Genomic DNA, 15,702 nt, shown 5'->3' on the forward strand with positions numbered 1-15,702 from the left:
GTCGTCGCTGTACTCGCCCACACCGATGAAAATCTGCCATATCGACTTTCTCTACGCCAAATTACGTTCTTCTATACCCCTAACTGCGATATCAGAAGGGGTCCATTTGGTTGTTCCAATAGGACCTATACGACATATTATAGTATGTCTCCAGGGCGTCTTTTGGACAGCTCGGGTACCCTGATAGAGGACGGTATCTACTTCCCTATCTATATATATTGGCTCGCATTGTATCATACTGATCAATTTATTGAGTCACGGATCTAAACTCCGTAAGGGGCAACACAGTGTAATTGTATATGAACATAATTTAATAGCGGGGCAATTAACTGCCATGGTAAATTAGCCCACGCGTTATGTTTGGAAAGGTCTATTTGAAAGGCGTCTCCTAAAGGATGATTTAAAGTCCTGTAATTCGATAGTTGTGCATTATGATGTGCAGCAAACATATCTATGGTATGTGGCCCATATATCTTTTGAGCCAAATTAACCCACCGTGGATTGCGTTTCTAATCGGTAGCTAAGAGCTCACGTACTGACTTATTAAAGTCTGGTACGAAGCGTGATAACATATCCGGTAAATGGTTATGTATTCCTGGCAGATGTTTTATATCAAAATGAAACTTTGATATTGTATCATGCCAGCGACTCAGTAATTGTGAGTCGGGTTTCATCTCTTTCATATATTGAAGACATTTCTGATCACACATCAGCGTAAATGCTGTTCCGTATAAGTAATCTCGGAAGTGTGTTAGAGCTGCCACGATGGCTAATAGCTCTTGTTTAACAGTTGGATAATTCAACTGTGAAGCATTCATAGCTCGACTAAAGAATTGTATATATCTAGGTTTGTTATCTATAACCTGATATAATACTCCTCCTAGGGCTAAGTCGGAGACGTCCGTTGCTATTTCAAACGGCACGCCATCGACTGGCCCTTGTACTATAGGTGCTTGTTGGACGGCGTGTTTGAGTGCTTTAATAACCGCATCATCACACTCTTTTGTCCACGAGTCGCCTAGTTTACCTTTGTGACATCTTAAGTGTCCAAATGGTTTAAGGTAATCTGCTAGGTGGGGTAGTCCGTCAGAGAAGAAGTTTACAAACCCACACATGCTATTTACGTCTCTACCTGTAGTTGGAATTCTCCAATCTAACAGGTGCTCGACTTTACCGAGGTCGATTTTAATACCTTCCTCTGGGTTTTCATTCATTGCGAAATGATATTTCTTCTCGTTAATCTTGAAGTTTTGTGCAATGAGTCATCGCTCTTAGTTTTAGAGAAAATGACTATATCATCTATGTAGATTTGCACGTAAGGCATGTCTGCAAACATTGCTTCCATTATTTGTTGGAAGAAAGCTGGTAAGGAGTGTAACCCGAAAGGTGCTCCTTTAAATCGGTATTGTTTACTCTTCCACGAAAGGCTAAAGTATTTACGGTAGGGTTCATTGGTATCCTTGTGCTAGGTCTATAGTTATAAACACTGTAGCACCTTCCATCCTTCGCAGTAACTTTATACGAGGTAAGTGGAAGCTATGGGTTGGCAATAACTTACTTATTGGACTCATATCTAAACACACTCTGACTTTCTTAAATGTTACGTCAGAGTTATGTTGATCAACGGCTAGCAGTTCCAAGTTAACTGGCGTCTGTTGATAGTTGATCTCTATCACACCGGCTGTTAACCATTTCTTAACTTGTTCTCTTACCACAGCTTCGTGTCTCCAGGATACATAATTCCTCGAATGGCATTTCAACTGCGTAAAGTCTACTTTGGTTAAGTCAAGGCTAACGTATCCGTCGTTAAAGCGGAATTTGGCCCAGTCAGTAATCTTTATCTTCTTATTAACGAGGATAAGATCCATAATCTTACTTGCAAAGTCAGGTATTAATGCCTTGACTGAGTCTGACGGTGGGATATATGGTTTCAGACAATTATCGTCTGATTGATCCTCTAATGGATCTATGTTATTTGGTAAACCAGTTACGGTTATACCTATACCGTCGTACTTCTGTAACATCTTAACTATCACAGCTTGGGTAGTGATACTCCTATCATCGGCTAACGAGACCTTAACATCTGAAGCCATAGTTTCACACTTGGAGGTTTTCTCATCAGCTAAAATGAGGTGAGTTGTTTGTGTTCTCCTTTCGATATCTTTCATTAATGCAAAGCGATCGGATACATATTAAATTTCAGAACCAGGATCAATCAACGCAAGGATTTTATTTCCATTGCTATATACATATACAGGGATTATTACACGCTCACCTAAAGAGTCGTTGTAATGTCTGTGTAACGATTGTACCCGGTAGTACCGTCAGTCCAACTTAATGTCGGGACTGACGTTACACGATCTAGTGTGGTAGCCATTGGTCTTCTCACATTTATCACATTTTGTAAGATAGTGTTTACAAGAATGGGCATGCTTTCCGTTCCAGTAACCGTTAGGGGTTAACTGGTACATGTCATAACCACATTTCTCATCAGCACATTTCATAACTTGCTTGCATGCAGGTCCCTTGTGCTCCGCACGCACCATCTTAACAGGGCGCGTAAATTGAGTAGATGTTGTTGGGGTCTCTCGTTCGAGGACTGCCTGGATATGTACCCTTGATCGGTCTGCTCCCGCGGTTTCTTAATAACCGCCTTCTCCTGCGAGATTACTCGACTGGAAGAATACAAAGTGGACACAGTTTGATAGAACTTGTCCCATTCAAGGCGGGTCAGATGATACTTTGTTTCATGACCTAAATCTCGAGGTTCGTTTGCGTACTTACGCCTAAGTTCAGTATACAAACTTTCTCGGTCACTATTACCTATGTTCTTACAGAACACATGCATAGCCAGGAACTCGTACCATCGCTGTATCTTGTCCTTAATATCGGGACGTTGTAAATCAGCATCGAGCTTCAATATGTAGCTCTGTATGGTAGTGTTTGGTGCTGGCTCGGCTAAAATCGAGCTCAGCCCTGGACTGCGCATATCCTTACTTAACAAGGATGTTACTGACCAACATACTGCTGGCCAGTTTCGACACTGGTCTAGTTCGTGGAGGTGTCTCTGTAGGGTTAAATAACTTGTACCCTCAGGGTCAAATGACTGCATTAATGCAGCTATCCACTGTTGTGGAAAGTTTATCACAAGTACACAAATAAACCAAGATAAACCAAGTTTATCCACTCAAAACAAAAATTCCCCGTATATACCCAGGTGTCTCAAAGAACTTCAAGTTGAACCGATCAAGTGCAAGATATTACACAAAACTACGCTAAAGAACGCTACAAAGAAGCACAACACGAAGGTAATCAACCGACTTTTAATAACGTAACCGTGTGAACCTAGGGGAGAACTTGTACTTGTGCTAGAGAATAACGTGAGGTAGTAGACTACATGCACAACGAGTAAATACGCAGTCTGACACAACAGTACACGTTCCACACTCAGAACAGTCAATGACTTCTGCTCCATATCAAAGGACATGTGCAGCACGACAGAGCTTACGCACACAAGTGAGCTCAAGCAGAACACAGACATGAGGCAGTACAAGTCGTACAACCAGAACTCGACCAGAACCAGCACACACAATGCCTGTGTTCCGATCTTCCTCAAGCAATTCTACTCCACGCAATGGAGAGGGAGGGAAGCGCATGGATGATGAGCCGACACCAACAAGAGCTCCATTAGGCCCAGCTATGAGTAAGTACAACATAGTCATGGACAAGACCATTCATGAGGGCAACTTCTACATTGTAGTGGACAAGTTGTATGCACAAACAGCGGATAACCCCATTGAGGTACGAGCTCTCCACAAACTCCACAAAGCAGTTCATGACCAACAACCCAACAGATTTATACCAGTAATAAACCAGTGGTTGTCAGAGCTATACAATAAAGCTACGAAGGACTGTGATAAAAGTGATCACGATGTGTGTATTGCAATCAGTGGCTTTGTGAGCAAACCAATTCTAATTTGATCTCAAGTAGGGAATAAGATCTCAGAACCAGAGATGGACAAACTCCTCAAGATGAGTGAGTTCCCTAAGTGGCCAGCAGGCAAGTATGTCAGCATGGCTGATTGTCGTGATACAATTGAATTTGTAGCTGTAGCAAAAGACTTGTTCACGAGCACAAACATGCCATTGGTACAAAACTTATCACTCGTACAAGAACTGCTCGGACAGACAGACGGAGCTGAGGTATCGCGCACTGCGTTCAATAATATACGTAGTTCCAAACAGCTTTGGAAAGACTTCACAAATGTGGAAGACTATAATATATTAATCATTGACAACGTGCGTCGCACTCCAGTAGACAATCTATCTACTAGCAAAGTGGATCAATGACTTCTATGACACTCGCATGAATGTTGAAATCCAAGCAGCTCGGTTGCGTCGCACAATGTTGGAGTTAAAGAAGCGGTATAGAGGCACTGAGCGAGAGTCCATTAATTGGCAATTCCTCAAAGAATCACGTTACCAAGTACTAGTCATGTACGGCCTACAGGCGGAAACAGATAGACTGATCAAGGCAAAAAAAAAAGGCCTGGTGGTAGTAGTGGACACCTGCCTGACATATCAAAGAAAGTATTCCATGAGCTCACTGAAAATATGATCAGACAGGCAACCAAAACACAAGCTAATCGCAAGCGTGACAACAAGCGCGCACGAAACACAACCATCCCTGACCAGAGAGTCACTTGCCCAAGAGTTGATACACCTCCAGGGGGCCCACCCAGAGGGGAAGTCCACCAAGAGGTTTCGCTTGATGGTCGGGCGCTAATATGATAAACATGGTAGACATTGTGAATGCACACACTGATGAAGCAACGTTGTTAAGGAATGCAAATGATATTGCTTACACACATATTTCTTTACTTTCTAACCCACGAGACCAAAGATTGCATATAGACATACAAATCAATGGCACCACATACATCGCACTAGTATACTCAGGAGCACAACGCTCTTGTATGGATTGCGGTGTAGTAACCGAACTACACCTGTCCGTAAAGCACAACCTGACTGTATACAGCTAGTACAATCAGATGCACGAGTACAACGCACAGGTTCCACAGAAGTATGTGATATAAATTACGGCGGTAGAAAACCCTCAAACTGCTTCGAGGTACTCGACCTCCCAGACAAGAAATCACCAATTCTTTTAGGTATGGACATTTTACCATACTTAGGCATATATCTAGCGGGGATAATCAATCCACTCATACCAACAGATGCAAAATGGGAATCACTTCTCACTCCACATGAAGAAGACCCTGCCAGAAAATCACTTTCGGACTTGATAGTCCAGAACGGTCAGGTCCCACCAGATGTACACTGCAATCTATCAAGATCAGTAGTGACGATACCAAGTCAGGAGGTCAAAACCAAGAACTTTCGCCACGCCAAAGTGTACTTTATCCACACAATTACATCCCACAAACAGATGACAATGTTCAAAAATGGGCCAACAACTGTGAGACTACAGATTTCAAGCAAGTTTTAATAGCAAGAAAACTCTTTTCTTGAATGAAATCACAAGAGTTGCGTCACTCCGAAAAAAAGATCAATTTATTAACCACAGCATGTTAATAATACATTTGCTCCTATGAGAGCATTGCTCCGAAAGCCGATTCCTAGGAGAGCATTGCTCTGAAAGCCGAGCAACACTAAATGATCGGCGTAAGAGCGAGTAGCAGAGATTATGCTTTAGAATAGTATCTAAGTGTTAAAGTGTTCTGCAAAAGGGTCCTCATACCGACCATATGAGTTTTCACCCTGGCCAAGCCAAGCGGTTGAACACTAGCACAAACATCTTGAGTATAAAACCAAGGGTGATGTTGCAAATAAAGATATACAAAAACGCTTTATTCAAAGACTACTATCATATTACACTCTAACAAAAATGGCCACATATAAAAACGAACGACACCCACTCAGGTGAATCTACCGTTACTATCCACAGGGCGATTTGAACAGACGGGTCTATTAAAGAAAGTACGCACATGTTTAGACTTAAGTGAAGTCAACTATCAACATGGACAAGACAAATTCGTGTTACCAAAAATAAAGGAAGTACTCCACAACCTACAAGGTGCGAAATTCTTTTCCAAATTGGACTTGGCAGGAAGTTTCTACCACTTTCGGGTACATGAAAATAGCCAACACTTCTCTACCTTTTCATGGAGAGGGGCACAATACTTATTCAAATCAGCTTCGTTTGGACTCCACTCGCTAACAGCACAATTCCAAATAGTGATGGCCAACCTCCTCATTGACATTAAAGGAGTACAAGTATATATGGACGACACAGTCATTGTCAGTATGACAGTACGTGAAGTCATCAAAAGACGTATTGCTGCCAACTTTCAGCTGAATCACAACAAGTGTGCGTTTGCAGTCAAAACAGTTAATATACTAGGCGTCAAAGTAACAACACAAGGGCTTAAAACAGATCCCGAAAAACAGAAACGTATGATTGACTGGCCACTGCCAAGAACCAAACGTGACTTACATCGAACAGTTGGCCTAGCAAACTACATGCGAGATTACATACCTCAATTTGCACGGATAACGAAACACTTCCGCAATCTCATGAAAGGAAAAATGAATCAGAATATAGACAAACTTTCGACACCGGAACTCAAGAAATGGGAAGAACTCAAAGATGCCATTGCATGCTCAGCAACATTGGCGTACCCAGTAGATGGATTCCCGTTTTGCAAGTAACTATGTCATAGAAGGGTGTCTGTTCCGAATCCTCGATGGAGTCAGAAGAGATACACTCTATTTCTAACAAGGCCTCAATCCTGCACAACAGAGATATGGAACAAATACTACAAAGCTGCTAGCGCTAGTATATAGCCTAGAACACTTTTGGACAGATCACAAAGCATTGTGCTAGATGAACAAGCAGCAAAACACTGCATCCCATGCTCGCAAAGTGGATAGCAAAAAAAAAACATTTCATCACCACTTCACCATCATAAACGTGCCAGGCAAAGATAGTGAAGTTGCTGAGAGATTGTCACGATTGTACGAAGGCACATTCAACATCAAAACATCGAATGTGTTGAAAGAAGTCAATGTGCACACACACAATGGTCAAGAATACACTGACCTAGAAACAAACATGCCCATACTGGTGTTTGCCATAGACTGGAAACTCCATTCATGATTCTATCAAGATGTAGAACGCTTATTTGGAAAATACACCATCGGTTTATTTGCAGCAGCACACAATGCACAAACAGCAAAGTTCTACATCAAAGAACAAAATGCGCTACTACAAAAGTGGGCAGATGACATAAACGCATGGACGAATCATTCCTACGAACTAATACCAGACGTTCCAGACAAAGTCATAAAGGAAGTCACGAGCATTACAATATGCGCCCCATATTATCCAAACGCAACGTGGTTCACCAAATTCTTGTCATTACTTGAACAAGACCTGATGGTAGTCAAAAACACAAACAACACGTTCCTAAAGAATGGTAAAACAGCTTGTGGCAAAACACAATGGGGGGTCACATTAGTGGCCAAAATAGGCACAAAGTCACCATACTTTGATCGAAAACTAACACACCCTGCAGTAAACATTGCACCCGTACAAATTGTGGGCGAGTCAGCAGAGCTAGACACAGTCACGTATGAGGACAAGGCCACACTAATAGCTCAATACCACACCGTGGGTCACTACTCTGTCGAAGAAACAGTGAACAAACTCATACTAGATGGCCACACATGGTCCCGTCAGAAGGAACATGTCAACCAATACATTGAAGGCTGTGTACCATGTCTCAAGAACAAAATTCACAAGAACGGATTCCACCCTTTACAATCAATAGCAGCCGCATTTCCAGGCGACAGGATACAAGTGGACACCATAGGTCCCTTGATAGACTCGCATAGAGGCAACACATACGTTCTGTTATGGCTAGATGTACATTCATCATATACTATACTGAGATCTATGATGGACAAGTGGGCAGCCACTGTTGCGCGAACACTAGTTCCAACATGTGTGAGCACGGATTTCCACAAGTTATACAGACGGATCAGGGCACTAAATACGTGAATGACATTCTCTCGAAAATTATCGAGCAGGCACCGTCACAAAACTTAGTATCAAGACCGTATCAATCCAAGGTTCTAGGAGCAAATGAACGCTCACATAGAGATCTCATATCAACCCAAGGTACTGGGAGCAAATGAGCGCTCACATAGAGATCTCATCGCCTTACTACGGAAATCCGTTGAGCAAAATCCAAGCAACTGGTGCTCACGCCTCCCATTTGTCCAAATGGGCCACAACCTCCGTTCATCACGCAGACACAAATCACCACGGTTCAATGTGTACTATGGACGACGATAAAATTAACTCACCAAATACGACACAACAGTCAGTGCACCAGGTACAACAATACCATGGGAAACACGACTGAAGAATCTAGAAGAGTCAATACGACCACAACTAGACACCAATGTGACACAATAACACGAGAAAATGCGCGCAGCATTTGACCAAAAATATCAGGAGAAATATGTACACTTCCAAGTAGGGGACATTGTGATGGTCCGTTACCTAATTGAAATGAATAAAATGACAGCACCCTACGGAGGGCCATACAAAAAAGCAAGCAAGGAGAGCAACGGGTATTTTGTCCGTAACCGTGATGGAACTAAAGCCCCCGAATATCCTAACTCAATCAGCGATGAGCTAATTGATTCAGTAAAAAGGTCTCGCGAGCTTGAAGAATTCATTACCAACAATCAAGTACAACCATCAGTAGAGACGCATTTCCCCTCGATGCTTGACAACAGAGAATCCACAAGAGGTGGTGGAACCCAGGATTACCTACTGCAATGGACAGATGGGGTGCATACCTGGACACATAAATCAGACATCGCAGATGCCGATATTCTTATGATATACCGACAGCGTAAACGACGCAAGCGAAGGTAATCCAGGCCAAAGAAGTCAACAGCAACAAGCACTGATGAGCGATCAGCGAGCAACAGGCAGCGCACGAGGCGGAGAACATAGCCAAGCTTCACTGACACCGAAGGACACATCCACGTTTTTCACCTTGAAGCATGCTCTGCCCACACACCAGAGGGATGAGGATCACAGACTCGGTTAAGAGCCACCGTTGAGACGCGTTTTCCTAGCCAAGTTGAGATCAATCGAGAGCACAGGTTAAGACTGACTCCGATGAGCGTGTAGAGTACTTATGTTATTTAGTATAAGTTAAATAATAAGTAATATGTTAGAATGGATAATGGTGGCAGATTTTTCATCTTATGCCCCCTAAGGGACAATATTTTCCCTATACAAAAACACCAACCTCTAGATAATCCAGTCCTATAAGATGTCACTTTCTACTCCTACACAGGCTGAGAAGCATACAGTCGGGGGGCTGCAGTATCCAGGGACCGGATTATCAGAAAAGCCAATCCTAAACCCAAAAATTAGGATCATCAAATAATGAGCTTAGGATCTAAGATCTAATATTTCTGATGATAGAGCGATCGTAAATAGAATCGGGAATACCGGTAGATGATACCGGGACTCCCGTGTGTGAGGGAAACACTTAAGTAAACTTGAGTCTAGTGTAGAAAATACTAAACACAAATAAATACTTAATGCGAGTCCTTCAGCCGATAACCCCAGCTGAGAGATTCGCACTTGAGAAAAGGTCTATTGTATCCTTTGGTCGTATCTTTCAGTCACTCTCAAACTTTACATCTATTCGGTTTCTTTAAAATATTAAATCGATGAAGATAAGGGAAGGAATTGGATTTGTTTAAAAGATAGTGCTTTAACAAAAATCCGTTCACAGGGAAAATATGAGACGCATTACTACGTGTACAGAGAAACTGATGCCGCAATGGGAACAAGCGATTGATTCGGGAGAACATCAAAAGGGAGCTTCTTTACATCAAACTATCAAGCAATATGAAAAGGAGCGGGAAGTTTCCCTCTTATTGGCCTCGACTGGTTTTCCGGTATGTTTGACATTTCACTGGCGCATCGAATGGGTATAAAATATTTTCGAAATGTTTTTGTCACATAATAAATTGATACAAAGTCTGACTTCCATAGTTTAATTCGCCCTGTCACTGCCCTGTCACAGATATCATTGCGCCCGTCCCAGACGCTGATAACAATCCGACACCTATACAGACAGAAACCTCGCCAGTGAAATGTGACACGGAAACCAGTGAAAGTATGTTTTCAGGCTGTATATCTGAAAATCGAGTTAGTGTAATGACTATATTCGAGTAACGTAATGATTATATTCACATTCAAAACTTGTGCTGGCTGACACAATATGTACATTACGGTGCAGACAAGGAATGTACATCCAGCCAAATGAGAATAACGGCTAGTAACAACAACAACATTGACTACGCATCAAGGCGTGTTTTACATTTTTGAGAAGGATTGTCGTTTCTCTGTAAGATGAAGCTCGGTAAAGGTTTTACTGATCCCCAATTTCCCAACCTACAATTAGCAGTAAACTGCCAGGGGAATTAAATCATCATACCGCCACAGGTGTCCGAAAGGATCTCTGTATTGATCCCGTGGAACCATAGAAACGCACATTGGAACTTGGCGATTTTTACATTGTACAAAACAAACACTACAGCTACCATTTTAGATGGTATGCCAAATCCTGTTAGAGCTGAAGAACAATTCAATTATATAGTATGATGGATGAAATGTTACCCTACAGATAATGTTACATACAGCCTAAAAGTAGGCGGTATAAACCAACACGACAGTTTTAACTGTGGTGGTTTGCTTTGTGCCTATGCTCGAGCAGTATCAGGAAATTCACAACTCGTGCATAATTTGGAGGCGTTAGCTTCGCACGATTATGTCACCAGTGTCCAACATGACAACAGAATTAGAAAAATTGATTTTCAAAACACTATTCTCGTATGTTCTTGTAAAAGAGCATCACAGACCACGTGAGTTGCAAACCAAGCAGTGAGATAAGCTTGAATGAAGCAGCATATATCAACACCGATCAATAAAAGACAACATATCCCCCCTCAACAGATTTATTCGTAAAAAATGGATATAGCCAAAGGCTCTTCGATTTAAATTTAAGCAAATTATGCACGATAAAGTCAGTAAATGTACATGAACTGTCGCTATATGTACATTTGTACATATTCGTAAGTATCTGATATTGTACACAGCTCATTCTAAGATCTGGTTTTAGGGGGGGGGGGGGGGGTTATTGTATAAAATGCCCGGCAATCTGAGCAAACGTTGGCCGGTACATATATAAAAGCCCTAGTCTTGTTTTCTTATACAAAGTTTCGTAAGTTTAGTATATTAACAGCAATAGAGTAATCATAGCTACCATAGCTGTTCTAGATAGTTCTACACAATCTTCATCACTTTCTTCACACCGCCATCAGTACTCTCGTGTTTGTCTACGCTTGTTGTTTCATTGACGCTTGAAGTTCCACCGACACTGACTTTGTTCGAAGAACGCCCGCATCTCCGTGAACCCACTCGCCATAAGGATCCATTTGTACATGAAATATTTCAACAAGTTTTCCAAATAATTCGTCGCTTGTTCCAACATCATCGTTTTTAATCACTAATATCATTTACTCCAAAAAATAAACTTCTTGCGTCTGTCAAGTCACTATCTACTCCTGCATCTGAACCCTACCAATTGTCTTCAAATTTTCTATTGGATTCTTGTTCTGCCATCCTTACATCACAGTACAACATCCATCATAAGCCATCGCAATCTTCGGATTAAATGAAGTATTCCTCGCGATCGACCTCATCCATCATCACGAAGTATAAATACAACGATTGTGCTACTAATATGTTCATATTTATACTCGACAGATGCATTACGGAATAAACAATCTATAGATAAATTGCTAGCCACCATTGTGTGCAATTCTGGAAAGGTCGATATTACACAAGTAAATGGGTGAAATCATACAAATTCATGTGCGTTTTTGTGTTTTGTGAACGGTTGTGGCTCTATTTCAACGACTAAAATATACAAAACCGCCCAGTAGACTATACCAATCGAATTTTTCAGCCCAAAATCTGTTATCCAACTTGGTTGGATAACAATAGCCAATTTTTACAGATTATCTTCACTACAATTCGTTGACAAACGCACCTCTAAAAATCTCCGGCCAAACTGTGGAAAATCAAAGTGCAACATTCAAACCACATCGGCCCTTTATCACCTTTAATACTTTACCTTAACGTATTGTAAATGGCTTTAGACTCGCCCTAACTTCGGACAGTAGTAGTTATGAAAGATATTGTCCGAATTTACTTTATTATTTTTTCACGTGTAAACCTACGATCCGATTATCTTGGTTGTCTAGATGAAAATAAAGAACGTTGCGCATGCGAGACAAGCGAACCGTCTCCTGATCCACTCTCCGATTCTGTAGCACTTGTAGCTTCAAACTCTTTATCCTCTTTTGGTTTGTTGGAGACAAACCATCCACCTTTACCGAGGACAGCCCTCTTCCTGCTCAACAGCCTAGAGAAAGGATGTCTTATTCGCACTTTTCCTTAGTGGAGGCATGTTGTATAATACCGATATATGTATACACTTAATAACACTGGTTACGGGATACAAATGATTCATACATGTGTATTGTACGTTTAGAATGCGATTGAAATAATATTTTTAATTTTATTTCTCTCAGATTTTTGACAGTGTGAGTGACAATGTCCCATAGCGGTATATTCCATAGTTTTTTTATTGCATTTTTGGGACAGATCACAGAATTTCAAGTGCACTGTTCCAATTTTGGAACTTTTTGACGTTTGGATCAAAAGTTATTTACATTTGAAAATTGGCGGGTGTACCCCGGTTCTCGGATGTGTGCACCTTATTTACCAGTTTCACTAAAATAAATAACCATTCGTTGTAAATAATTCTCATTTTTGACAAGTTCCTATATAAATATACCGATTTTTCGCCATATTTCTTACCGAAAAATATATGTTCCTCGGTCAGCTTCTCACTTCTACTTTCTGCCTGCAGCAACTCGCTCAGAAGTAGAAACCCTCACAGAAGTAGAAACCCTCGATAACCTACTACTATAGAGTCTGGAGCGTAGTCAATTATCTAAAAATTACAATACTTTTTTTTAGGGGTTTTACAGCACGTCGTCAACAATACTACTATTCACAACAGTTGATGTTCAGTACAGTTGAATATCAATTTGAAAATTTGAAAATGCTGCACATAGACAAAACATATTTACACAAGGTATATACTAGATTACAAAATATTACTGATACCATGACGCTGCCTACTAATTTCAGCAAAATAATGGCGGTTCTTTTATGCTTGATTATAATTTTCTTTCTCTATAGTTCGATAGTGTCCTTTGAGCCCTTAACAATAATGAGTCGGAACACTGTCAACCAAGTAGGAACCCCACCCATTTTACACATGTGCTGGATGACGCAGCAAGACGTCGATTTGCCATACTATGCTTTCTTGTCGATCAGTTTAGCTCAATTCTTTCTGAAGCCTGAAGTGACGTATCTTTACGTACAAAAAATTCCGAAAGGGCCATATTTCGAGGCTATCAGAAGCACTGTCAGTCTACAAACTGTTGATTTCAACCAAATCAACGGAATAAGCGTAGACATACCAGCACATGCTGCCGACATAGTTAGATTTCTTGCTGTCTACAAGTATGGAGGCGTCTATCTTGATGTAGACTTTCTTCTCCTACGCTCTTTACCTGATCACTTGAAAACGGGCACGTTGACAGCAATCGAGGAAAGTCAACATGCCGTGTACAATGGATTTCTTTTTTCCGCACCACGTTCACAAGTCATACTAGATGTGTTAGATAATTATAGTAGCAATTATGATGGTAGTTGTTGGGCATGTAATAGCGTAAGGCAACTCAGAGGTTCCGCGACAAAATTTGCCAGTGAGATAGTACTTCTGCCGTCGGTCATGGGAACAAAATATGATGGGTACTCCGGAATTCATTGGGGTGAGGCAAACCATACCTACGACGGAACTCACACACTTGGCATACATTTATCAAATTCTCAGAGAAGATTGAAGACGGCATGTAAGGACTGTCAACGAGATAAAATAACACCTGAACGCTTGTTAACGCGACGCAACGAGGTTTTGTCGTCGGCAATGATTCAATTTTGCTCTCAACATTATTCGACAATTCAGGAAATGGACAGTTTTTCAATTGGAGCTTTGTGCAAGTCGATGAGCGTTGCTGGATTGTTACAGACGCTGCCAAAACAACCCACACAAGTAACTACTTCCACCAGAAATATGATAGTTTTAACGAAAAACAACCAAAGTGCCACAACGTCGTTTCTCTTTACGTAATATTGTAAAGTTATGTCAGGTTTGTTCGTTTGATTCCATCGAACTACTTTACAGCAGTATAGAGGCCTGCAGACCACTCCCACGTGATAGCTAAGTACTTCACTACCATCAATAAAGTAGCACTTTGTTACCTGGCTGTTCATAGTTAAAATATAGCCTTTGATTATCATCTATCGCTAATTTAGATTAATTTATTCAGGACCACTTCTTGTTGGTCAGGCACGGATGGTTATCGACATGCGATAGCACAAACTTTGTACCAATTCGGAAGTGTGGCGCTCCTCAAGGGCACAGGTTAACGTATATTATAAACGTATTTTTATTAACGTTTACACGTATAACATTGTAATACGTTTAACGGATTGGACATGAACAAGAGCTGCGTAATTTAAGATTCTGAACATGTGACAGTATACGTTAGAGTGTGGGACTCCTGTAGACAATTAAGTGGTTTTCCAAATATGTATTGAAATTGGAATTGTACAAAAGATAGGAATAATACAAATTTGACATCTGAAAGTGACACCTTGGGACTCTCTAAATACTGAGAGCACCATAACAGAGGGTCTCAGGCATGAAATGATTATTATCTCAGAGCAAGATAATCCGCTGAGAATAGGACAGGACCAGGCCTGGGAATCCATATATATGGAGTATGAATATGGGGGAAAATCGGCCATACTATAAGGTCCAAATACGTAATATGGACGATTTTGGAAAATCCCGAAATATGTACTATGGAGATAAATTTGGCATATACCATGAAATATGGGGGTTCCAAAATACGAAATATGGACTATGGTACATTTTTAAATATATGTTGCAAACCAATCTAGTGTCTGAGTGTCAAGCTTATCGCTGGCACTTATCGGCCTATGCGCCCGTCATTGTTGAAAGTTTTGCAACGTAAAGGTAGCCTGATTATGAAAGATTTCGATTGTCGCAATAGAGGAGAAAATTTCAGTGTCATTTTTAAATGAACACAACAAATACTATATGTATCGTAATAAATTCTTATTAAAAAATCAAGCTTGATCTCTAGCCGTTTCACTCGTTACTTCATGGATATATCATGACAGGTGACAAAATGGAATAGCTGCTTTATAAACCGACGGGAGCTAAGACGTAAACTTTCGGCTGCTTTATATATCAACAGGAGCTAAAAACTATACTTTCGGTAATCACCTCATCTTGTTGTTTTTAGATGCGATGTTGTATGGATTTTACACGGTAAATAACCTGTAGCAAATACTACATATCAGTGTCACATATGTACAATCAAGAAAAAGATATCGGTCGAACCCAGATTATC

At 40.9% G+C, this 15,702-nt stretch overlaps 1 protein-coding gene across 1 annotated transcript; it reads left to right on the plus strand.

Annotated features, from left to right (window-relative positions):
- The first annotated feature begins 13,352 nt into the window (after window positions 1–13,352).
- SARC_03953 (hypothetical protein) lies at window positions 13,353–14,526 on the plus strand. The gene has a single exon (XM_014302204.1). It carries the CDS (start codon window positions 13,425–13,427, stop codon window positions 14,388–14,390), a length of 966 nt encoding a protein of 321 aa, XP_014157679.1. The 5' UTR covers window positions 13,353–13,424; the 3' UTR covers window positions 14,391–14,526.
- Window positions 14,527–15,702: the final 1,176 nt, after the last annotated feature.

This window comes from Sphaeroforma arctica, assembly GCF_001186125.1.
Source record: "Sphaeroforma arctica JP610 unplaced genomic scaffold supercont1.213, whole genome shotgun sequence".
NCBI classification, from domain to species: domain Eukaryota; class Ichthyosporea; order Ichthyophonida; genus Sphaeroforma; species Sphaeroforma arctica.

Excerpts from the sequence above, each read along its gene's own strand:
- SARC_03953 (XM_014302204.1), top strand. The coding sequence starts at position 13,425 with ATGAGTCGGAACACTGTCAACCAAGTAGGAACCCCACCCATTTTACAC.